At 41.1% G+C, this 24,861-nt stretch overlaps 1 protein-coding gene across 1 annotated transcript; it reads right to left on the bottom strand.

Moving 5' to 3' along the window:
- Positions 1 to 2,822: 2,822 nt before the first annotated feature.
- LOC117302921 lies at positions 2,823 to 23,144 on the bottom strand. Its single transcript, XM_033786906.1, has 9 exons — positions 20,817 to 23,144; positions 17,872 to 19,275; positions 15,215 to 15,316; positions 11,676 to 11,866; positions 11,204 to 11,315; positions 9,922 to 10,020; positions 9,222 to 9,339; positions 7,730 to 7,851; positions 2,823 to 6,840 (listed from the first exon to the last, which is right to left on the bottom strand). The coding sequence occupies exons 1-9, from the start codon at positions 22,992 to 22,994 to the stop codon at positions 2,977 to 2,979; spliced, it is 8,190 nt and encodes a 2,729-aa protein (XP_033642797.1). The 5' UTR covers positions 22,995 to 23,144; the 3' UTR covers positions 2,823 to 2,976.
- Between the last annotated feature and the right edge of the window lie 1,717 nt (positions 23,145 to 24,861).

The raw sequence follows: 24,861 nt of genomic DNA, 5'->3' as shown, positions 1-24,861 counted from the left end.
ATGAACGCCAGTCAAAATGCCACAAAATAAAACACAATGGTACTTGGACAAATAACTGTTACTCTACTCATTACTCATCATTGAAAAAAGAAAGATAACGCTTTATGTAGTGCCATGACCAGCAAGGACTGGATTCGAACAACCCCTCTAAACAATGTCCAATTTGGAGGTGGAGGGCACCCCAACTGTGCCCATGGTATATAACACACTATTTTCCTCTTGTACAGAAGCAACCCCTGGTTCTAGCTTTTAAAGCCACTGCACACGTTTGGTAATAAGTTAAAGACCAGTGTTCTTTGGTGTATCCCATCATAAGCATAAAATAACAAACCTGTGAAAACTTGGGCTGAAAAAGATGGGAAAAAAAACACCCTTGTTGGGCGAATTCATGTGCTTTTAGATAGCAATAAAAGACTTCTAGCTAGAAGTCTTTTATTATTTTAGTGAGAAATTACCTCTTTCTCAAAAACTATGTTACTTCAGAGGGAGTCGTTTCCCACAATGTTTTATACTATCAACAGCTCTCCAATGCTAATTACCAAGTCAGTTTTTAAGTTAATATTTGTTTTGAGTGATTACCAAACGTGTACCTTCCATTTAAGAACCAATGGTTTTATCGGATACAATGATTTCATTGGAAAAAACTTGCAGTGACATAAAAGCTGTGTTTCGATTGGTCCGAGGTGACTGCACAGTGCAGCTGACAAACATCACCTCATACCAATCAAAACACAGATATGGAAAGCTTACTTTCGGTCGTTTGCATGCAGTGTTCACATGTATGTATCAACAGATTCACGTATACTTGCATGTAATGTTGGTGTAGAATTTGACTGCAAATCTCTATGTGAAATTAATGTAGGTGAAAGGTGTCTATGGGCAGGGATGACCTAGGCTTAAGGCCACTCAATACAGGGGTACCACCCGTCCCAGCCCCATATCAAGCACCAAATGCAACCCTCCGACTAAAAACTCATAACCATCACAACTTGCCCAGGTTACAGGTTCAATATTCAACTGTACACAATACTGCAATGATACACTGATATTATAATTATTATAAAGATCTACGAGTTATATTCTATTTTGAAGCTGACAGTGTGAAGTAGCACCGAGCCCTCTACTGGTCAAACGTTCTCATGTTGAATAAAATGAACATATTTAAACTTTCTTTGTCGATGATGATCATATACTACAAAACAAAAAAAACTTCTGACAAATGATTGACTAAAATAAAATATAAAACTATAATCTTATTCTCACTTTCCAATTTGATAAATTTGTCTCAATTTATCAGTCTTGATCAACATTACTCTGTGCAAACTCCAGAAAAATAAATGATGAAGTAACTACTGTGCAATAGATTCGTCTACACAAGCGGATAAAATTATGGCAAATCTTTAACGACTAACATAGTTACTGAGTAAATTATCAGAAATTTTTCAGTATTTACATTTTGACCAAATCTCAAAATACACAGGTACATGTAACATTTCCTATACTTCATAATACCCACAGTGGCATTATTTTAATTTGTCAAACTCTTCTTGCAGACCATCCAAAAGTAATCAAATATTAAATTTACTTGTTGCCCTTGGTTTAGTCCGAATTGGCGGCTTCAGCTATGGCTACGACTGTTACCAAGGGTGTTGCTAAGGGCATCCTATACCTCAACACATGATGATGCAGAATTCTAGCCATAGCCGCTAATTAGGGGCCTTAAGCCCGGTTCATACTTCCTGCGAATGCGAAGCGAATTTGACATATATTTGACGTCACAACCCTCCTTTCGCAGCGATATTCGCAAGTGAGTTGAGCAGAGTTGAACTGCTGCGAATTATTCGTGCAAATTTGTGCCGTCAACATTTGCTTCCCATTCCCATTCACAGGAAGTATGAACCGGGCTTAACTCCACTCAGAAGTATTTCATCGTCCCATCTCTTGAGCTCAACATCCAACTCTTTATGTTATAAGTTTTACAAGATCCTACACTACGTTTAAATCCCTGTTCAGTACATTGATCTTTAATACAGGAGATTCACAATGAATTGCGCTCTCTACAGTTCACCCCATACAGGCATTTTTCCCAAAAGCAGTCACACTCGCAACTTGATGATCTCTTCCCAAAAGCAGTCGCACTCGCAACTTAAAGATCATCACAATAAACGAGGTTGGCCACTTAAATCATCTCTCTAAACACAAAAATGGCTCCATCACGACTAAGGGATTGTACATGGTCATACAGAGTTATATATAAGAACTAGAGGGCGCACTGGTGATGCTTATGCACAATCGCGACGGGACCGTAAGGAGACACGCGCACCATTCTGCACGCGCGTTGAATATGAAGTACACATTGGAGTTTGTGTTTATTGAACGCTGACGCGATGCTGTTTTGTCAACTTACAAAATGGCCACACAAACACTCCCTAAGCAATGCCCGTTTGTTCAACTTAGAAAATGGCCGCTGGTGTGCATGTCGCGGCGCATATATAGGCCAGTGCCCTCTAGTTAACCAATAAGGTGCGCTTAACTTTTACATATCTATATTTTGTTTTTTGCTGACATTATCCAAGGGGTATTAATGGGTACCTGCGATGGTAGTGGTTGATGATGTTTAAGAAAAAGCCTTTGGAGCACTACAGTTGCCCAGGTTGTATACTCCCCAGGGAGCTGAGAAATATTAAAGGAATTGTTTTGGGCCCAACGACCAGGGGTCGATTTCACAAAGAGTTAGGACTCGTCTTATCTCTAGTTAGGACGAGTAACTCATCCTAACTTTAGGATTAATCTTAAGGTCTGCATGCTACAGTGCAGGGTTGGGACTCGTCCTAAAGTCCTAAGATTAGTCTAAAGTTAGGAAAGAAAAGTTTTGTGAAATTGACGGCAGGGCACTTACGTAATGCGCATTGAAATGGTTATTGTGAAACGCGCTATATATTAACTCACTATTCTTCTTCTTCTTCTTATTATAACTCAGTCTCCCTCGGTCTCTGACAGGACCTCCCATTCTTCTATTTTGTCTATGTGACCGTCTCTTACCTCCTCATTAATGGCCTCCTCATCATCCGACCCAACCACCTCATCTATAGACATCATATTGCTGAAGTCTGGCTCCCCAAAATCCTCAAATTCGGGTTCCTCGACGTTCGAGTCTCTGGCCTCTTGTTCGCTGGAGTTTGGCTCCCAAGAGTCCAGTTCTTCAAACTCTGTTTCCGTCACGTTTGAATCTCTAATTTCTTGATCTTTAAGGTTTGGTTCCCCATAGTCCATTTTCTCAAACTCTGGTTCCTCAACGTTTGAACCTCTCAACTCTTGTTCCTTGGAGTTTGGTTCCCAAGAGTCCAGTTCCTCAAACTCTGTTTCCTTCGCGTTTGAATCTCTACACTCTTGATCCTTAGAGTTTGGTTCCCCAAAGTCCATTTTCTCAAACTCTGGTTCCTCAACTGTTGAATCTCTGGATTCTTGTCCGCTGGAGTTTGGTTCCCAAAAGTCCAGTTCCTCAAATTCTGGTTCATCCAAGTTTGAACCTCTGGAGTCTTCTTCTTTGGAGTTTGGTTCCCAAAAGTCCAGTTCCCTAAACTCTTGCTCCTCCACCTTGGAATCTCTGGCCTCCTTGGAGTGTGGTTCCCTAAGCCTTGATTCTTTGAAGCTCATTTCTGGGTCCTCTACTTCTCCTTCTGTATCCTCTACGATCCACTCCCCGCTTAGAATCTCATCTTCCGAGACAAAAATGCCATCTACGTTTCCGAAGGTATCAGCGAAGATGTCTTCAATATCAGGGTCTTTATCGTCAGGAGAGATGTCTTCATCCTCGAAGCTCTCATTCATGTCCTGGTCACCATCTTCATCTAAAACAATGACATCTCCAGACATCAGCTCTTCTACATTCATGAAATCTTCTTGGTCCTTAGAGTCTTCAGGATGACAATTTAAAGATTTGGGTGGTGGAGAACTTATCTTTACACTTAGCGAAACTGATTCATTGGCTTTCCTTGGGTTGCTGATTGGGTTGGTTTTGAAAGACCCTGGAAGAGCCGAGCTCAGCTTTTGGGTCGAGGAATCGATGATCTGTTTTATCGGTTTTAGTTTTGCAGTAACTGATGTTTTCAACACTTCTTTTGCTGTCATCTTTCTGCCAGAGGAATCCGTACTTGGTTTCATTGAAGAACTTGGCTTTGGTTTAACTGTTATGTCCCCGGTTTCTCGTCTTGCAGATGATGCTTTAAATACTGTCATTGCAGTTGCCTGCTGAGGCCCTTTAATTTGACTTCTTGGATTGGCAGTTACCTGGATAGTCCCTTTAATCACACTGCTCTTGTTGGTTTTATCAGGGGTTGTAGTTTTGTCCTCCACAGATGAAGAAATCCTAGGTGATTGATCCTGGGGTGTTTTTCTCAAAACACTTGGTGGAGATTTCAGGCTACTCTCTTCAGTCGATGCTGATGATCTAACAGACCTCCTTGGAGATGTGATACTGGACATTGCTTTCTCGGAAACAGCTGCTCCTTGCAGATTTCTTGGACTTTGTGATACAAGTTTGGGACTTTGTGGTACAAGTTTGGGACTTTGTGGTACGAGTTTGGGACTTTGTGGTACGAGTTTGGGACTTTGTGGTACGAGTTCAGGACTTTTTGGTGTGAGTTTTGGACTTTGTTGTACAAGTTTGGGACTTTGTTGTACACGTTTTGGACCTTGTGGTACGGGTTTGGGACTTTGTGGGACAAGTTTAGGACTTTGTTGTACAAGTTTGGGACTTTGTAGTACAACTTTGGGACTTTGTTGTACAAGTTTGGGACTTTGTTGTGCAAGTTTTGGACTTTGGGGTACAACTTTGGGACTTTGTGGTACAACTTTGGGACTTTGTGGTACGAGGATGGGACTTTGTGGTACGAGTTTTGGACTTTGTGGTACAAGTTTGGAACTTTGTGGTACAACTGTAGGACTTTGTAGTACAACTTTGGGACTTTGTTGTACAACTTTGGGACTTTGTTGTACGAGTTTGGGACTTTGTGGTACAACTTTGGGACCTTGTGGTACAACTTTGGGACTTTGTGGTACAACTTTGGGAGTTTGTGGTACAACTGTGGGACTTTGTTGTACAAGTTTAGGACTTTGTGGTACAAGTTTAGGACTTTGTGGTATGAGTTTAGGACTTGAGGAAAGACGCTGTGGAGAGGCTGCACTAGGCGAATCTCTCGGAGATGATGCGATGCGTTTTGGAGTTGAAGCAGATGTTGGTCTTGGGAAATCAACAGCCTTTGTCTTTTGAGATGCGGATTCTTTCGGTGCTTCTATCTTTCCTGCATCTTTCTTGGGAATCCCAGCTTTTGGTAGTGGAGCCTCTGGCATGGTTTTCTTTGGTACAATGTCCTTTGCTGATGATTTTCCTGGAGCTACTCTTTCTTGAGCAGTGTTCACTAAATTGCCATCTTTGGTTATAGCTTCTTTAGTAGTACTTTCTACGGGTTTCTTGGTAGGAATTTTCTTGGCTAGGTTGATGTCGGGTGTAGATGTGATGTTCTTAGGCCTTGCTTTTTGGGCTGCAGCTTCTCTAGGTAGGGTTTTCTGGACTGTAAGATCTATAGGTATGACTCCCTTTGGCAAGGATTCTGGCTTTGTGTTGGCGATGGCATCTCTGGATACAGATTTTTTAGTTGCAACTTCCCGAGATGTCTCGTCTTTGGGTGGAACTTCCTTGGGTGTAGTCCCTTTAGGTTCCACTCTTCCAGGAACAGTTGGTTTGGTTTGTAGTGTTGAGACTTGTTTAAGTGGAGCTTCCTTCGGTAAGGAGCCTTCCAACATTACATCCTTGGGCGTGGCGACTGGCGTGGCATTCTTCAGCGCTGTGCTTTTGGGCGGGGACTCCTTAGAGATTAAATTCGTTGATGGCAGGGGTTTAGTTGATACTTCGAGTCCGATACTGGTCGAAGTTCCTGTCACTGATGAATTATTGGACTTAAGACTTGTTATGTCTTCAGGTGTGATTCTCTTGGAGCGCGTTCTCATAGCTCTTGCAGGTGGAGCAACAGGAAGGGTTATCTTCAAGTCGGACGTCTTGGTAGTCACAATAGGTAAAGCGACTTGTTGAGCTGGCTCTTTGGATGGGATGTCCTTAGATGAAGCATCTCTAGGGTTGTCTCTCCTCGGTGTGGAGTCTTTCTTGGTTTGTTGCGCTTGTTCAGAATCTTTCTTGTCCACTTTTGTCTCCTTATGAATGGTTCTGGGGTTCAGGGCCACCGCTGGAAGAGCTACCTCTGATCCTCTTTGGTTTGGTTTGATCCCAATGGGAATGACAGTCTCAAAACTCGGATGCTTGAGCTGTGTCTTCCCACGTAGTACTTCTTCTCCAGGTTTAGCTGAACTTTTCTGGATCGTTGTAGCCGTGGCAGTTTCCATGTCAGAATCTCCTGATGCTGGGATATTCGTGACATCAGGTGTTTCTCTTACAGTTATCAGGGATCCAATCTGGGTTGTGGATGATCTTGTCCTTCGTCCTGATAGCCTTACGGACACACGAGATGGGATGGTCAAGGGTTGGTTCTCAACACTCGGAACTTTTCTAAGAGGAAGGCCATCAACAGACTTTCCTTCGCTGGATTCTTTGAAAGAAGCACACATTCCTGGAGACTTGCTTCTCATCAGGATGTTTGTTCCAGTTGGAGCAGGTTTCAAAGTCGGTGCGGCTGCAGACAGAGTCTTCGGAGTTCTCTTCACCACTGAAGCACCCAGTGTTTGAGTCTCCTTCACAGCGCCCGAGGGTTGTTTCGTCTCGTTCACTTTGCCTAGACTAGCTTTAATACTTGTGCCGGTTGATTGAGATCTGCTGGCATAGTATTGCTGTGAGAATATATATAACACATTCTGGTTAGATCAAATCATGGAACGACAAATTGACATGACAGACAAACTGGACAACACAGTTCGGGCTTGACAGTACATATAAAATGAGTCATGAGAAAACACAGAATTTTAAGGACAATCGCTTTATTAATTGCATTTGTTAATATCTTCATTACCCCAAAATTAAGGGAAATTTCAGCAAGAGAAATTTCAGCAAGAGTTTATATTTTTAAAGGAAAGAACCGCATTGGTTTATTTAAAAACAAATTAATTTTTTTAAGTATCCTAAAAATGATTGTCATCAAGTTTCAGAAAAATACAAATCTTAATAAAAAAAATCCCCCCCCCCCACCTGAAGTACAGATGACCTAAAATTTGAGGGAAAAGGGAACCTACCCCAAATTTCCATCTTTTGGAACTAGTTGAAGATTGAGAGGTAAATTCCGCAATATTTTAGTCAATATCATGAAGTACATATTTCTGAAACCAATCCATATCTTGAGAAACTAATGGGTGCGTTCGTTTACCTTCCCTGGGTCGACCCCGGTGTGTGGCGTTTTTTTTTTCCAGGACGAACGTGAGTAATTTTCTTTACACGTTCGTCCTGGAAAACAAAACCGCAACACACCGGGGCTGACCCAGGGAAGCTTAACGAACGCACCCAATGGTTCATTTAACCTCGCAAGAATTTGGGGATGAAAAATAAATGACAAGGGGGTTTTGGTTAAATGTTTTGAGGAGTCCTTTTATTGAATAATACACAAAAAATCTGATCGTTGACAATTACCAAAGGTGTCCAGTGCCTTTAATGCTGCAAGATACTCTACCAGAAGGTGAAATCAATCTATCGTTTTTACATGATGGAAAACTAGAATAAACTACTTACCTTAGCTTTAGCGATGTGGAACGAGGTTGCACAGTGGACATCCTTGGCAGTTTTCTCCTTATTGTAGAATTTAGAACAGAGTTTACAGAAGAAACCTGCTATTGGGATAACAAACTCGGATCCTGCAGGATAGAAACAAAGTTACAGAAAATTTATCATCAATCAATCAATCAATCAAAGGTCATTTGTAGAGTGCCAAAATCAAGAGTTTGTTCTAAGGCGCTGAGGCACAGTTGAAAGGTTAGTAAGCCTGCTGGAACAGGTGAGTTTTAAGGAGTGTCTTGAATGAGGTGAGTGAGCTGCCATTTCTGATCTGTGTAGGAAGCGTATTACACATTTTCGGGCCATATACAGAGAATGATCTCTCTGCAAAAGTAGAATAGCGAGTTCTTGGCACAACAAAAAGGGAGCATGAGGTAGTTGAACGAAGAAGTCTTTGTTGAGATCTTAACTCGAGCATGTCCATGATATATCCAGGAGCCTGCTTATGGTACAGCTCATCAGCAACAGTTTTTAAAAATAATTGTATGAATTTTTTATGAGATCACCTACAATCATAAGGCCACGGACGGCACTTTCAAGGAGAGGGCTACACTTAAAGGCAGTGGGCACTATTGGTAATTACTCAAAATAATTATCAGCATAAAACCTCATTTGGTAACGAGTAATGGGGAGCTGTTGATAGTATAAAACATTTTGAGAAACGACTCCCTCTGAAGTGCTGAGTTTTTCGAGAAAGAATTTTCCACGAATTTGATTTGATTTCAAGTTTAGAATTTGAGGTCTCGAAATCAAGCGTCTGAAAGCACACAACTTCGTGTGACAAGGGTGTTTTTTTCTTTCATATAGTTATCTCGCAACTCCGACGACCAATTGAGCTCAAATTTTCACAGGTTTGTTATTTTATGCATATGTTGAGATACACCAAGTGAGAAGACTGGTCTCTGACAATTACCAATAGTGTCCACTGTCTTTAACTGATTTGGGCTGTCGACCCAAATCACCTGTCACCAGAGACACGTTGCCACCAACTCCTAGGGCTGACATAGGGTCACCCCAGAACGATGTAGGCATCCATGAGAAGCCTGGCTGGTGGAGCTGAATGCACTACCTTCCGAAATTAAAAGTTTTGTGGCAAATGGCCGACTGTGATGGTTCACAAAGTAAAAGGGAAACCACACAATTTCAAGGCATATTTGTGTGGATCATAATATTCTCCTTTTTTTACATCTTTCTAACCACATGCATTCATAACAAGCGGTTTTAATGGGAGACTTTTGGGACACTTGGTGGCAGCAGACTTACCGGGTAAAACCCATTGTTTTCAGTAATGTTCGCACGCTCAGAACTACGTAAACAATGAAAATTTACCTGGTAGGTCTGCTGCCACCTAGCGTTCCAAAGTCTCCCATTGCTTTTCTTAGACCGACTCGCCCGATCCCAAGCAATGTGTCCCTTTAAGTTTCAGTATGGGTAAACAGTTTTTACATACCAATTAAGAGAGTGTTGGGACTAGGCTTGACATTCCTGTTGCTACTGTCCGACTTGTTTGTGAAGTCCTTCGTTGTCTTCTGAACCCTCCCAGCACCAGTAGCCATGGCTCGTGCTTTCTGTTATTCACACATAACACAAAATGGAGAAATTCAAATTAAGATTGCTAACCTGCATCAGAACATGTTCATAAAGCCTGCAAGCACAAACATGTTACATACAGTTTTTCCTGCAAGGTATGTGGGACTAAGTTTGAACTATGAGGTCTACATATTAGCACGATGTAATGGTTTACAAGGTGCTGTGGCGCAACATGCTGCCAACCAGACCAGGAACAACTGAAAAGAGGGGCGCCCATTCTCTTTACGATAAGTGCACTGGGTTGAACGGCTGTGTCCCATCCAAAGGATGAAGCATCATGGTTAAGTGTCTTGCAAAGGACACAGACGTCCACCCGTGATTTGAACACATACTCTGCTGATCAGAAACACCAGAGTTTAAGTCCTGTGCTCTTTTCCGCTCGGCCACAACTCGCCATATCTTCTACTTGATCTATTATCAGCGGCCAGCCACCAACCCATTCATTACCATGCATTGAAGACTTGCTTCTCAAACTGTTATGGCCTAATTTACGACACCCTAGCTTGTTTATAAATTCAAACGAAGAAATAAAAAAGTAGGGGTGGAAGTTTTTGTTTTACCTTTTTGTGCAAGGGTGAGATGAGGTGCTTCCGATACTGTATGATTTTCTGGAAGATCATGTTGCACACATTACAGCGCGGTCTGATTTTCTCAAATTTCTGTTCAAGGAAATTCAAAATGCAAAAAATTAATAGAAATAAAAACATCTCCTGAAGTTCGGTAATGTTCTGAAACTTGACGACGATAAAAACTTACGTGGTAAGAAGCTTTGACTGGTATAATGCATTTTGAGAAACATTTCTCTTCACAGTTGTGGTTATGGAAAAAAGTCATTACTTATTATTCCCCAAAATTTAAAACTACATACAGTGTACTCCAGTTGCAGATTATTCTTCATGCATGGACCTTATTAAACCATTCCAGATTTTCAGCAGTATCTCAATTTTTCACAGGTTAGTTTGATGATATATATCTAAAACTAAATAGGAGTAAAACAAACAACAGTTAGTATACTTTTCTGTCTTAAAGACAGTGGACACTATTGGTAATTGTCAAAAACCAGTCTTCTCACTTGGTGTATCTCAACATGTGCATAAAATAACAAACCTGTGAAAACTTGAGCTCAATTGGTCGTTGAAGTTGCGAGATAATAATGAAAGAAAAAACACCCTGGTCACAAGAAGTTGTGTGCTTTCAGATGCTTGATTTCGAGACCTCAAATTCTTAATCCGAGGTCTCAAAATCAAATTTGTTGATAATTACTTCTTTCGCGAAAACAACGTTACTTCAGAGGGAGCCGTTTCTCACAATGTTTTATTCCATCAAGGAATAAGGAAGTAACCAAGTGAGGTTTTATGCTTATAACTATTTTAAGTAATTACACATAGTGTCCACTGCCTTTAAAGCCATTATACACTTTCGGTAAACAGTATTGTCCAAGTCCCACACTTCCTTATATATAAAATAACAAACCTGTGAAAATTTAGGCTCAAACAGTCATCAGAGTCAGGAGAAAATAACGGGAAAACCCACCCTTGTTTCCGCGCGTTTCGCCATGTCATGACATGTGTTTAAAATAAATCCGTAAATCTCGCTATCGATAATTGATATTGTTTTAATGTTTTCTCAAAAAGTAAAGCATTTCATGGAACAATATTTCAAGAGAAGTCTTTCACCATTACCTTCTGTAAACCCTGTAAATTATTTGTAAATCTGTGAACTTTTTTTTTTTTTTTCTGTACCGAAAGTGTATATTGGCTTTAACCGAGTATGCAGATAATTAAAACAGTTATTTGAGAGAGAGAGAGAGAGAGAGAGAGAGAGAGAGAGAGAGAGACTCGCCTTGTGCTCCTCTGATAGAAGATGTTCCTGGTAGCTACAGGTATAGGGACGGAAGCATTGGCCACATTGGAGACTCTGTTCAGACTCTGGCAGCGTGGTAGACAATGTCCCACTACAAAGATCCAACAAAATGCAACATTACTTAGGAAATAGCAGTGAGAGGACCATGGGCTGATTGCATTAAGAGCTGAGATGGATCTTAACTGCAAATCAATCGTAGTTGCTAAGTAAAGTGTGATGTCACAATACAAGTCACTCTGGTAGATACTGAAAATTTGTCTTGCGATGCATTTTATTGCTTTGTGAAATCGAGCCCTGGTCTTTACCCGATGGTAACAGGGGACTTTCAGGACGCTTGTGTTGTGATTGGTCAATACGCAACGGGCAGCGCTTAATGGATCTGTCTATTGCATGTTTGTTGAGCTGGGTTTTTTTTAACTGGAAACCCGGGTAAATCTAAGTTTTTACTCACCTGGGAGCGTTGCCGAGGTTTCTGCGTAGCACCCCAGCCATATTAGCAATGGTCATTGGTTCAGTTCCCTTCATGGGTAGCATCTGCAACTTGGCTATCAGTCTGTTCTTAATACCGGACTTACTTGAGAGCCCTAGGAGCCTCTCATAGATTGTCTTGTGCTTATGACCAGCTATGTGTAATGTGTACACCTGAGTTTAAGACAAAACAAGACAAGAAATAAATGTCAACTCATGAAATAAAATGCTAGTCGTAACCATAGATTATAATATAGGATTCAGAAGAGTTTGCGGTAACACCATGTAATGACTATCTCTAAATGAGTTGGGGTGGTTCTGAAAAGAACCGTTGGATTAACTCGACGTTTCGATCAGTATGCTCTGATCGTCTTCTGGAGAATGCTGCATTCTCCAGAAGATGATCAGAACATACTACTGATCGAAACGTCGAGTTAATTCTCCAGAAGACGATCAGAGCATACTGATCAAAACGTCGAGTTAATCCAACGGTTCTTTTAAAAACCACCCCAACTCATTTAGAGATAGTCATTACATGGTGTTACCGCAACCTCTTCTATTTCTTATTTCCACCATGCAAAGTTTCAAATCCTACTTAATATAGGATTCAAACTGCCTCTAGCTACCGGGCAATCTCAGTGGTCTATGTTGATAAGACACTGCTCTAGAATTGCTTGAATACCATCCGAGTAATACGTCGAGTATACAGTGTTTACACACGTACATGTATCGGTGTAGGCCTACATGGGTAAAACCAAAATTAATATTCTTTATCCCGGATGCAAATTTCCATCTGTTGTTTGAACACATTTTCCACCAGGGTTAACGACAGTCCTGGAAACCATTTCAAGTTTTTTACATGTTTTCAGAAAGTGCAAGAAATCTTGTTGACTTTTTTTAAAACTTAATACTCTTGACATTATTGTGACATTTACAACTGAGGAATTTTCATTTTTTTTCATTTTTAGTGACCTTAGAGGGAACAGTTTATAAGTTAAAGTCATTTTGATTGGTATGCAGCAACACATGCGTGCACAAGTTCAATGCCTTTCTGAATGTCTCCTAGACTGTGTTGGTTAAGTATCACTTATGTATCGGTCTTCTCCAGCATTTTGCAAATGTCAAATATGTCTCTATGCAGTTATCATGTGTCTCAATAGTTTCATGTTTTTATAGAGTAGGTAGGCCCGATACTTTACGGAGGATACAAAGGCGATTGCCTCCATGCCCCCTGGTCATTGCATGGGTGCCCTTGAAATGCTCCAGTAGAAATTAACAATTTTCTCATAGGGTGCCATAGAAAATGGCTAGGTGCCCTTGCCCGGTTTTACCCTTCACCGATGTGTGAAGCACTCAAAGATTTCCCAAGTCCTGTTGGAAACAAAATCTACAAGCTACACAGGTAGGATTCAAACCCGTGACGCCTGTTTTATCAAAATTAACCCCAAAATATGCTTTATCTGCGTTGTAGTTTCTATATAAACATTGATTATGATAGGCATTGTTAAAAACAGGATTGGGAATGGACCTCATCACTTTCAAAATAACATTATGGCAAAATTAAGTCAACCCTTTCTGAGACACATTTTCATACCCTTTACAAAAGGGTGCGGTGCTCACCCAAGCATGAACTATTTCCGAATTTGTTGGTGCCATTTGAAAGTTGAGGCCATAAGCTATCCATACATATAAATCATTTCTCCCGGAACTGTATATTTTTGTTATTTTTTTTTTCAAAAGTGTATAGTTTTTTTTTAGACACCCAGTATGGTGGTGCACTTGTTTGGTTTGGGCGTCTACAGACAGACTTACCCAAGTCAAATAGTGCTCTAATCAAATAGTGCTCTAGTAATGTGTCCCCTGTGACTCAAGGCGGTCGTTTTGTTTAAAGGCAGTGGATACAAAATAATCATTAGCATAAAACCTTACTTTGTAACGAGTAATGGGGAGAGGTTGGTGGTACAAAACATTGTGAGAAACAGCTCCCTCTGAAGTAGAGTAGTTTTCGAGAAAAAAGTAATTTTCCACGAATTTGATTTCGAGACCTCAAGTTTAGAATTTGAGGTCTCGAAATAAAGCATCTGAAAGCACACAACTTCGTGTGACAAGGCCGGGTGTTTTTTCTTTCATAGTTATCTCGCAACTCCGACGACCAATCGAGCTCAAATTTTCACAGGTTTGTTATTTTATGCATATGTTGAGATACAGCAAGTAAGAAGACTGGTCTTTGACAATTACCAATAGTGTCCAGTGTCTTTAACATTTTTCACTACTGACTGAACCTACTTATTTTGGGAATATTCACAACAGAAATACTCAAATGATGGCATCGAAAACTTGAGTGGTGTATACATGTAGTTAAGGAAAAGGTACTCTTTGACCCCATTCCCTATGGACCCCGCACTGATCTCCCAATTCGAGAAAAGGTCGATCAAGACCTCGAAAGGGAGATCAAAGGGCGATCAACGAGTTACAGGCTCCAGAGGGAACGCGAGGGCGACCAGGATCTGACCGTGCAATTTTGATCCTCCTCGGGAGTAGGATTAAAGCGGGATCTGATCGCCCTTTTGGATGAATGGGCGATCAAAAGTCTAGTGGGAACGCAAAGGGCGATCACACCCCGTAATTTGATAGCAAAACAGTGTTCTTTTGAACCCACTTCTGTTCCCAAAAAGGAGGATCAATGCGCGATCATACTCAAGTGGGAACGCCACCGCAATTTCACGCCTGCAACTAATCTTGTTACGGGATCCGTACCTCGCAATTGTGGATCCAGTGGGAACGCGGTCTATGGTTCAAGACAGTTATGTGAAACCTTTATCAAAACAACACCTTATCAATCTTGATTATCCATGCAAAGCTAAATTCCCTTTTATGCAGCATACAAAATGTTTAACCCCAGGCCGTGTACATTCCAGAGTATGGCCTTGGTGATTTTTTAGGGAGGTGTGATTAAGGGGGTGGGAGTGAGAGCTAGGTATTGAAGTCACTAGGTTTGTGTTGATAGAACTATCGTGATATTTTGGTTGAATTTCTGATGATTGTGTCCGGGTTAAAAAATGCTGTGGTGGCCAGTAACTCAGAGTGTTAATACGTTGCCACTTTTGAAGGGTTTTTAAGAAATAGTGAGTTGTAGAAGTCGCTGGTTTTGTGATGATGGAACTATTGTGATTTTGTTATTGAATTTCTGAGGATGGTTTCCGGGTTCAAAAAAGGAATTGGGTCGAGTAATTCGGAGTGTTTAAACGTTAGTAAAAAGAGGAGAAAAACTGAGGGATTTTGTACTGTGAATGCTGATTAAAAGGACGGCCTTGATGGTAAATGATGAGAGGGCATTATTTCTTAGCCCTGCTTATAAAAACACAAAATGTAGCAAAGCACCACAAAATGATGCTTACCAGAAAGAAATTACCAGCCAAACTACCAAGTTACAATTTGTGACTGGTATCCCGCTCATGTGACAAGCATTATTTCCTGCTTAGCAGTTCTATAACATTGGTCCCTAATTCTGCTTATGCATACCTTCAATGTGTGACAGATAGTCCCACACACATAGCAGAACCAGTCCACCAGAACCTTGTCCTCGACATGCTTGTCAACTTGCAGCTGCTTCAAGAGTCCAAGCTATAATTGACAGGAAAAAAAAATAGACATGATCAGAATAATTACAAACATCAATATAGGTAGCCTCATTCATGGCTAATATTTCTGCTCAGACTAATTTTCTTTTTCTTTATTTTTTCTGTAATAAACCAAAAAAAATTGTTTATAAGACTCTGTATTTTAATCACAACTCAGCCTTTGGTTTGGTTGAGAAGTTTGAATGTTTCAATAAACCAATAATAATAAACAAAGGGTTCCCTTTATCGAGGAGAAAATGCCTTGATGCCCTTGCCCTTTCAAAAACGCAGCATACAGGCCTGCAAATGCTTGTTGTAGTTTTTGAGTAGAAAACTACAATGTAAACCATGGAGGTAGAAATAGACTGACGAGTGACTGGCTAAATTGTGTTTATAAGGCCACATAAAAATTAAAAAAATTGTTGATCGTCCCCGCCTGATCGTTCAAACTCCCCGACACCATTTTTTTTTTTTAATACTAAAAAACAACCTTTTCAATGATTTTTTTTTCAAAATGTATAGGTTTGAAAAGATGTTTAAAGGTTTTTATTCATGTTGGCAATGCAAGTACAATTCTCCAAATATTTACTTGGGCTACACTGTGCTTAGTTTGAAAAAGTTTACAGAAAATGGTCATCTAGGAGTTAAATTTGTCTGACAAAACTATTGAAAACATCAAAAACACACAACCCCTCTTTGTTTTAAAGTGATTTTGATGGGTTTTTTTTCTTGATTTCATATTTGGCATGTCCAAAAAAAAAAAAAAAAAAACTTCCTCCCTCCCCCATCCGCAAAAAAAAGGATGATCAAAAAATTTTTTTATGTGGCCTAATTTAGGGTTGAACCAAGGAGGATACATGTATAGAGCAGGACATTAAACCACTGGCGGATTAACATGCCTGCACTCTACCAACTGAGCTAAATAGGGCTAATGTTGGGGGTTTCCCTCCCTAATCTGTAGGCCCAATTCAAAGGATGCTACACAAAAGCCATACAACTTCCTGCATAGCCAGGGAACAAACCCAAAGTGCTATGAAGGCAATTGTCTCCATGCCTTGGTGCCCTTGAAATGCTTCATTGGAAAGTGCCCTCTACCAAGGAGAACATGCCTTGGTGCCCTTACCCTTTCATTGTAACGAAGTATACAGGCCTGCAGACCATTCTCTTTTAAGTTTAGTGTAAATCTGAGGATTTTTTATTTTTATTTATAGATATTGTACACAAACATTTTGTACACAAACATTTTAAACCCAGGGAACGTTAATTCTATTCGGGAAACTAGAATGGGTGCGGTGAGTAGGATCTGAGGTCATAGCCAAACAATTGGGAAAATAGAAGACTTTACAACACTGGATATAGGAACTACAGGCTCCATTGCTCATAATGGTGGATGCAACTTTGTATCCCCTCTTTGGGAAATGATGCATAAAATAAAACCAACAGGAAACAGTTTTTTGTATGGAGTAGAAACCAATATAATACACTACAGGCCTGTATGCGTCGTTTTTGAAAGAGCAAGGGGCTGAGGCATTTTCTCCTTGGTAAAGGGCACCCTGGAGGAAATTGTACTGGGGCATTTCAAAGGACCAAAGCAATGACGCAATCGCCTTTGTTGCCTCTGTAAATTATTAGGCCCGACTGTAAATTACTTACATTTTCGAAATTACATTATGTTACTTTTATGATTTCGCACAGTTATGGTATCGTCATCAATCAAAACAAAGACAACTGGTGCACTGGACACATTTGGTTAACGCCAAAGACCAGTCTTCTCACTTGGTGTTTACCAACATGCATAAAAACAACAAATCTATGAAAACTTGGGCTCAATTGGTCATCGAAGTTGCAAGAGAATAATGAAAGAAGAAAAACACCCCCTGTTGTACAAATGTGTGTACTTTCAGTATGCATGATAATAGGTTGAGTGAAAATTACTTCTTTCTTGTTACTTCAGAGGGAGCCATTTCTCACAATGTTTTATATAGCTTTGGTGGACACTTTACTATTATAACAGTGTTAGGTTTGGGTTAATTTTGTCTACACTCAAACCCAATAGTGCACTTCAGAGTGTCAAACATCTCAAAAAGGCCAAGTAAATTTTTATGCTAACAATTGTTTTGAGTAGTTAGCAATAGTGTCCAGTGCCTTTAAAGGCAGTGGACACTATTAGTAATTGTCAAAGACTAGCCTTCACAGTTGGTGTATCTCAACATAAGCATAAAATAACAAACCTGTGAAAATTTAAGCTCAATCGGTCATCGAACTTGCGAGATAATAATGAAAGAAAAAACACCCCTGTCACACAAAGTTGTGTGCGTTTAGATGGTTGATTTCAAGACCTCAAGTTCTAAGTCTGAGGTCTCAAAATCAAATTCGTGGAAAATTACTTCTTGCAACTTCAGAGGGAGCCGTTTCTCACAATGTTTTATACCATCAACCTCTCCCCATTACTCGTCACCAAGAAAGATTTTATGCTAATAATTATTTTGAGTAATTACCAATAGTGTCCACTGTCTTTAAACAGTAGTAAAACAAAGTTATGGTGTATGAAAACCTTACCTGGTGTGCAATACTGGAATCTTTGATCTGAACAGCGAGGGTAGCATCAGCTTCTGTCGACACCTCCACTCCACTGTTTTTGGTATCCTCATCAGTTGTTGAAGACTCCACAGTTGGTTTGTTGGTTGAAGCTCTGCTAGTAGTAGTTGATGCTACGTGGACTTTAGTTGATGTTGTGGATGAGTCGGTTGAGGAAGTAGTGGAGCTACTGATTGTCTTTGAACTGCTCGCTGATGATTTGACCTCGGAGGAGCTGGTTGAAGCTGTTGATACGTTTGTTGAAGCTGTCGATGGTTTAGTCACAGCTTTGGAGCTACTTGCTGAGGTAGTGGACATTTTAGTGGACAATTTGGTGGATTGGCTAGTTGAAGATTTCAAAGCCGTTGCACTGTTAGTCGGAGCTGATGAACTACTGGTTGAAACTGTGCTACTGCTGTGTGATGCTGCAGTGCTGATGACTACAGTGGACAATGTAGTTGACAAATGTGTGGATGAACTTGTGGACAAACTTGTGGATGAACTTGTGGAGTTTCTACTATTAATGGAAGATGTCAAAATGCTGCCATCACTTTTAGTCGTTGAAGATGAAGTTTTGGTTGATTCTTCACCGGCAGAAGTTGACTGAGTGAATGACCTTGATACTGGATCGGGATTAGTAGATATCTTCTGATGATTATCTCTCTTCTTAAACTCAGATGACTCCTGATGTGAATTAGAAGCAGATCTTCTTTTTGAATCACCACTGGATTTATCCATATTCTTAACGGCAGACTTATCTTTCTTCACTTCTAATTTTGTATTACTTGTGTCCGTCGTCTTGGTGGATTTGCGAGACCTCTTTGAAGATGCTTCTTTTTTCTCTTCTTTCTTGGTGTCATATCTTTTGAGCCTTATTTCTATCTTCTTCTTCTCTCGGCCAAATCCAAGTCGGAATCCACGTTTTCTGTCGAAGACCTTGGAAGCAAACTGCCAACGTCCTTCTCGGAAAGTCTCGCCTTTCATGTCGATCTTTTTCCTCTTCCTCTCCGGGCTGACGCTAGACCGTCTCTCTCCGCTCTTTGAAGGGTATCGTCCTTGCCTCATCTCCATGGGCGCTTCTTTGGAGCCCTTCAACTCCTTGGAGGTGTTTTCCCGACTGCGGCTCCGTGTTCTCTTGGGAGACGCTGATGCTCTACGAGAGCCCTCTCTCTTTCTGGACTCCTCATGGTGGTAGCTTGGCGATCGCAGCCGTTTCTCGTCCCTGTCGTGTGACAAACTTCTCTTGGAGATGGAAGGACTTATTTTCTCGTTTCCTCTCCGTCTGTCGTCGATTCCTCTTTCTCTGCGTTTATCACCATCTCTTTCTTGGTAATTTTCTAATTCCTTTTGCCTGTAACTGCCTTTATCCTTGTCATAACTAGTCGGCTGTTGGAAAATCAAGCATTTGTAAAATGAAAAAGTTAAAACTATGAAGTGAAAATAATGTACAGCAATATTTACAGCCAAGTAAAACATTGCTCATAATTTCTTTCATTATGTCAGATAATAATGAAAGTTTAAACAATAAAGTGATTTCAGATGAGATTTCGTCTGAGACCTTTGGAATGAACCAAAAAAGGAAAAGGCCCCTTTAAAAAAAAGTATCTGGACGGGGACAATAAAAAAAGGTTTTGGCCCTACTGTGAGCATGGTCAAAAAATAGGGTGTAAGATAATATCAGCCCTGATACTTCACGACGGCAACGACGGCAATTGCCGTCGTTGCCCCTACCGATTGCCGCAATGCCCTTCAAAAACCCAATTTTTCACGGCAATGATTGCCGTGCCCTTCCTCCCGAAAACAAATTATATTCAACGTTGTCAAAGTTCGAAAATAAGCCAAAAAGTCCCGATGTCTGTGTAAATTTCACGCAACGAAATAGACCCCAATTTCATGCACGTAAGGCATTGTTCTTTGCGTGCGAAAACAAAATACTCGAAACATCGAACGCTAGAGGGCGTTTCGGACCAGAGCGATAGCGTGAGATTAAACGCCCTCTAGTGGTAAAATTACGCGAACCAACGCTAAACGCCTTGAGAAAAAGACTGGACGTGTCTTTGCATGCTGGGATAGTGGTTTTCCCATGCTTGGTACATATGATGTACCATCATGTACAGCATAGGCGTCGCGCACCGCATGCATTTATTCTGTCAACATCGTGTCAAAATGGAGCAGTTACGTGGGAATTTAAGCGTCTCTACGAAAAACTACACATCGTGCATGACCAATAGTAGGATTACGTAGGAACAAAAATTATTTATTGTGTATTGTAAGTAGTTGTTCTTTATTTTGTTGAATTAGATGAATGCTTTCTTTCTTCATTGGGTAAAATGGAAAAATTGGAAGAACTATTTTTTACAGGCAACTCGGGAGTTTTTTTTTCAAACTGCCGTCGTGCCCTTCGCAACTTTTTATGATTGCCGTGATGCCCTTCCAAATTTTTGAAAATTGCCTTGGTGCCCTAAATTTTTACAAAAAGTCAAGACAAAACTGCCGTGCCCCTTAAAAGCCGAAGTATCAGGGCTGTAATATAATTTAATTTATGATATTTTCCTCAAATTATGAAAAGTTTCCATATTGAGTGAGAGCAAAAATTCTAGATGAGGGTTGACAAGAAGTTTAAAACAAACTTTCACTTACAAAATAAGAACATTCAGGGCCGAATTTCCTGGCTCTACTTATCGCAAAATTCTGTGCTTGCGATCATCACTTGCCGCTTACGTGCAAGCACAGAATTTCTACATAAGCTTTGTAAAGTGCAGAATGCCTAGTAAGGGGAAGTACGCACGTGCACAAGCCAAAATTTCCTGGTAACCTGTGAAATATCCTAAGCATAAGCGCAGAATTCAATGCTTCTGCATGCACCGATTCTTTGCTTACGGTAAGTAGAGCCATGAAATTGGGCCTTGTTCTTGGATTTTTCTTACCCCTTGATCAGTCTTTTTCTTCTTTCTCTGCTTGGACGCCAGTTGGCTTTCTTCAAACTCCTTATCAAACTCCTTGATCTCCCGATGGAACTCCTCCATTTGATCTTGAAGGATCTGAACCTTCTGCATGCGTAGCAGCTCAACCCGCCGGTCGATGATGGAGATCGTTTCTTCCGTGTCGGTTTCTGAAAGGAAAGGAGTCCCTGCTGGTTGGGCAGTTGGGGTGAACACCCTCGATGTTGGAACAGGTTGAGTTTCATGAAGACGTTTACGGCCTCTGCTTTCTGCTGTCTTCCACTTGCTTTCTCCTCCCGGGCGATTTGTCACCTGCAGGAAGGCATCTACACTGTCTTGCCAGGCATCCATCGACTTATTTACAGGGTATAAGGGGGCATGGCTCATCGGTTGTGGATCGAACGTAGCATTTACAGGGTATGTTGTGTTGCTCATCGGTTTTGGCTCGAGCAAAGGATTCACAGGGTACGTGGTGTTGCTCATAAGTTTTGGATTGAGCTGAGCATTTACAGGGCACTTGGCGTGGCTCATCAGTTTTGGATCGATCGAAGCATTTACAGGGTATGTTGTGTTGGTCATCAGTTTTGGTTCGAGCGGAGCATTTACTGGGTATGTGGTCGAGCTCATCTGTTTCGGACCGGGCGAAGTTCTTTGAAAATTAGTGGAACTCATTGGGGCTTGTGCAGAGTTGATAGTTTTAGTCACTGCTTTTTTATTGAGTCTGACATCTTTGGGTTTTGGTACGGGCTTCGGAGTTTTCCAGGTCCCCACTACTGACGTTCCTGGCCAGCCGGTACTGTTTTTATCTGAGATCTTGCCTTTCGGAGGATCGGTAATCCCTGAAGTGCTACTCCCAGGTGGACTGTCGATGTAACCGTCGTTCTTGAGCGACTCTAAAACCTCAATTGTCTGTATGGATGGAAAGCCGACAGAGGCAGAAGCTTTCACCAAAAGTTTCAGTTTTGGAGGCTCTATATTACTTAAAACTACAGGTGCTGTGGCTAAGGTTGGTCTTGATAGAGCTGCATTACGATCCAGAGAAGAAGACCTCCTTGGGTCTCGCTGTTTAGCGATGTTAAAAACATCAGTAGGACTCTTCGCTGGTGTGTACTGCTGATTCAATATTGACAAATTAGAGGTTGTCTGGATTTTATCGGTCGGCCTGCTTGAGCTGGATGGCTTTCCTAATTTTCCAGTAACTTTACCAGTCTTTTGGGAACGATTTGACCATTTTGAGGGTTGATTTTGACCTTGACCTGCCGCACTGAATGCCGTTATCTTTTCAACCAAGCTCCGTTGCTGCTGCTGTTGAGATGTAGTAGCTGGTGGCTGTTGTAACTGGGCTAGTTTCAGAAGGGATAGTGTCTTCTGCAGCGGTGTTTGAAGCGTTTGCTTTTCTTCCAGCAGTTTTGCCTCCTGCTGACGCTGTTGTTGGACTTTGATTTGTGCTAGTGTGTCCTGCAGCTCTGCTGGTAAATGCAGTTGCTGTTGTTGTTGGGAACTTTTTAGTTTCGCCAGTGTCTCCTGCAGTTCTGCAGGGAACTGCTGTTGCTCTGAATTCGTTGTAGTACTAGTTGTTGCACTTGTGGACAACATCGGTTTGATAGTGTTAAACAAAGCAGCGGCTATCATTCGTGCCTTTGCCTGTTGTGCAGGTGGTAACGACGATGCAAAGTTGCCTGCTTGGGACGGTTCTAACGGTGAGGCAGAACTAGACGTTCCTTGCTGGGATCCCAAATTAAACAAAGACGAACTGCTCGTGCTACTTTCTGGTATATGAAAGCTACTACTTACAATGTCATTTGCGACGGACGCGGGAGCACCCATCATTCGTGCAGCAAATATTTTTTGCTTGAGAAGTTCAAAATCCTGACTATCGTCAACTTTTGACGCTTCTGGCTGCATGTTTACATTATTCGTGTTAGTTGGGTCTTGGTTACTCATACTGTCATTAGTTGAGGACCCAGTCGGTCGCAGATGTAAAGACATAAGAGATGGGAGATCAGTGCCACCTCCTTGTTGATTTCCTTGAATACGTCCGGATATTGGACCAGCTGCAGTATTTTTTTTCCCTTTACCACTTGCAGCCAGGACAGCTGTTGAAAACAGTTCGGCCAGGTCCGTCGTTGACGACGGCCGCGTGAAAAGTGGTTTGTCCTCCATTTCAGCAGATAATCAAACTCACATTTTCTCGAACAATAATATCTAAGCTACTCACTGGTACCCACCGGTCGCATAGCTTCTGCTTTTCTCGTGTTTACAGACATTTCTTTTACATTTTTTTGACCCGGTCACCACTTTGGATTTGGTAAAACTAGCACTACTAGACAGCGCACCTTGGTAGTCTTTTACCGTAAGAAGTTAGTGGGCGGTCAGGTACCAGACTTATTTTGGTTGGCGTGTGGAACGGTGAAAGGAGGCCCTCTTGTGATATTTACGATTGAGTGTTCGATGCGAGGGAGCGGGATGGGAGGTTAGGCTAAGCCCCGGGGGCTAAGAAGGACTATGGCTTGGACAAGTGCAGAAAGTTAGGTCAGAGCATGGAGGAAAAGAGTAAGGTCGAAACCAACTCGGTGATAATCCATAAACCTATAAATCAGGATTTTTCAATTTTCGGCCCAAATTGGCCTCAAATGCTGATTCTTCAAAACGGACACAAAAAATACTAACAAGTATGTTTAAGTTAAATAAAGCAAATTTGTGCAAAGAGTTAGTCAGCGCAAAGAGTAACAGTGAAAGAGGTAAACTCCAGCATTGTTATTGTATTGGGGGAAAATGGGGGAAAAAATCACAAGTGGTGAGTCCAGCATTCTTAATAAATTGGGGCAAAATCTTGGAACAATCACAAGGGGGCAAGTCCACCATGCTGATATCTGGGGTTGGCGGGTTGGGTGTTACAAAAATAAAATAATAATTATGTGCAATACAATTCCTGCATCGTAACCGAAGAGTAAATGGGCCTGCACCTGACGTCACGATTGACAGGTCATCAGTACAAGTGTAACTCAAACTTGTATACTGAACATTAAAGCGGGGACCACAAGGTGCCCCTCCCCCATTACGAAAGATGGTCACGCGCATGATCGGAACAGGTTAAAGTTAAACGATGGATAAATCATTTAAAAAAAATTACTATGCTAACTTTCGTCAACTAATAAACTGCAAAATTAGACCTTCCAGGGGCGGCTTACACTTTCTGTGCACGGAAGCTAATATGCGTGGTCTCCCGTTCCAGACGCTTGGCCCGTTCCAGTCACTTGTGACCGCGGCTCTCCAAGCCCATTGAGGCCTTGACAAAAGGCTACACGTGTACATACTTGAGCTTAATGTGTTGTTGTCAAACGAAAATGAGCGGACTGTTTCTGCATAATCCCGTGACTAATCCAGAGTGACAATTTAATGACTGTAATCGACACTGTCAGGTCACAACTATAGCTGATCAAGGCAAAAGTCGGCAGATATAAAAGAAGAAGAGGTGTAGCCAAATTGTTTATCTTTCTTTGAACTCCATTAAAGGCATCTGGTAATTACTAAAAACAATTGTTAGCATACAAAGTTACTTTAGTAACGAACAATGGAGCTCGAGCTGTTGAGAAACGGCTACCTCTGAAGTAACGTAGTTTTTAAGAAAGAGGTAATTTCTCATTCAAATATTCAAAGACTTCAAATCGTTGTTCTTTCTTTGAACTCCATTTAAGGCACTGTGTAGACACTATTGGTAACTACAAAAGAAATAATTGTTAGCATAAAAATTTTCTTTGGTAACGAACAACGCCTTTGAAGAGCTGTTGGTAGTATAAATCATTGTGGCCCAACTCCCTCTGAAACGTAGTTTTTGAGAAAGAGGTAATTTTCATTCAAATAATATTGAAAGATTTCAGGCCTGAAACCTTTTATTATAGGCAACTGAAAGTACACAAATTTCCCTGATGACATGGGTGTCTCAGTGAAATCTGTCCGCCTGAGATCCTGTCCTGACGCCCCCATAAAATAATATGCTAAATTAAAGAGGGCGCTATATCAGAAGACG

The sequence above is a fragment of the Asterias rubens genome, chromosome 19, assembly GCF_902459465.1.
Source record: "Asterias rubens chromosome 19, eAstRub1.3, whole genome shotgun sequence".
NCBI lineage: Eukaryota > Metazoa > Echinodermata > Asteroidea > Forcipulatida > Asteriidae > Asterias > Asterias rubens.
This window is presented reverse-complemented; position numbering and strand designations above follow the sequence as displayed.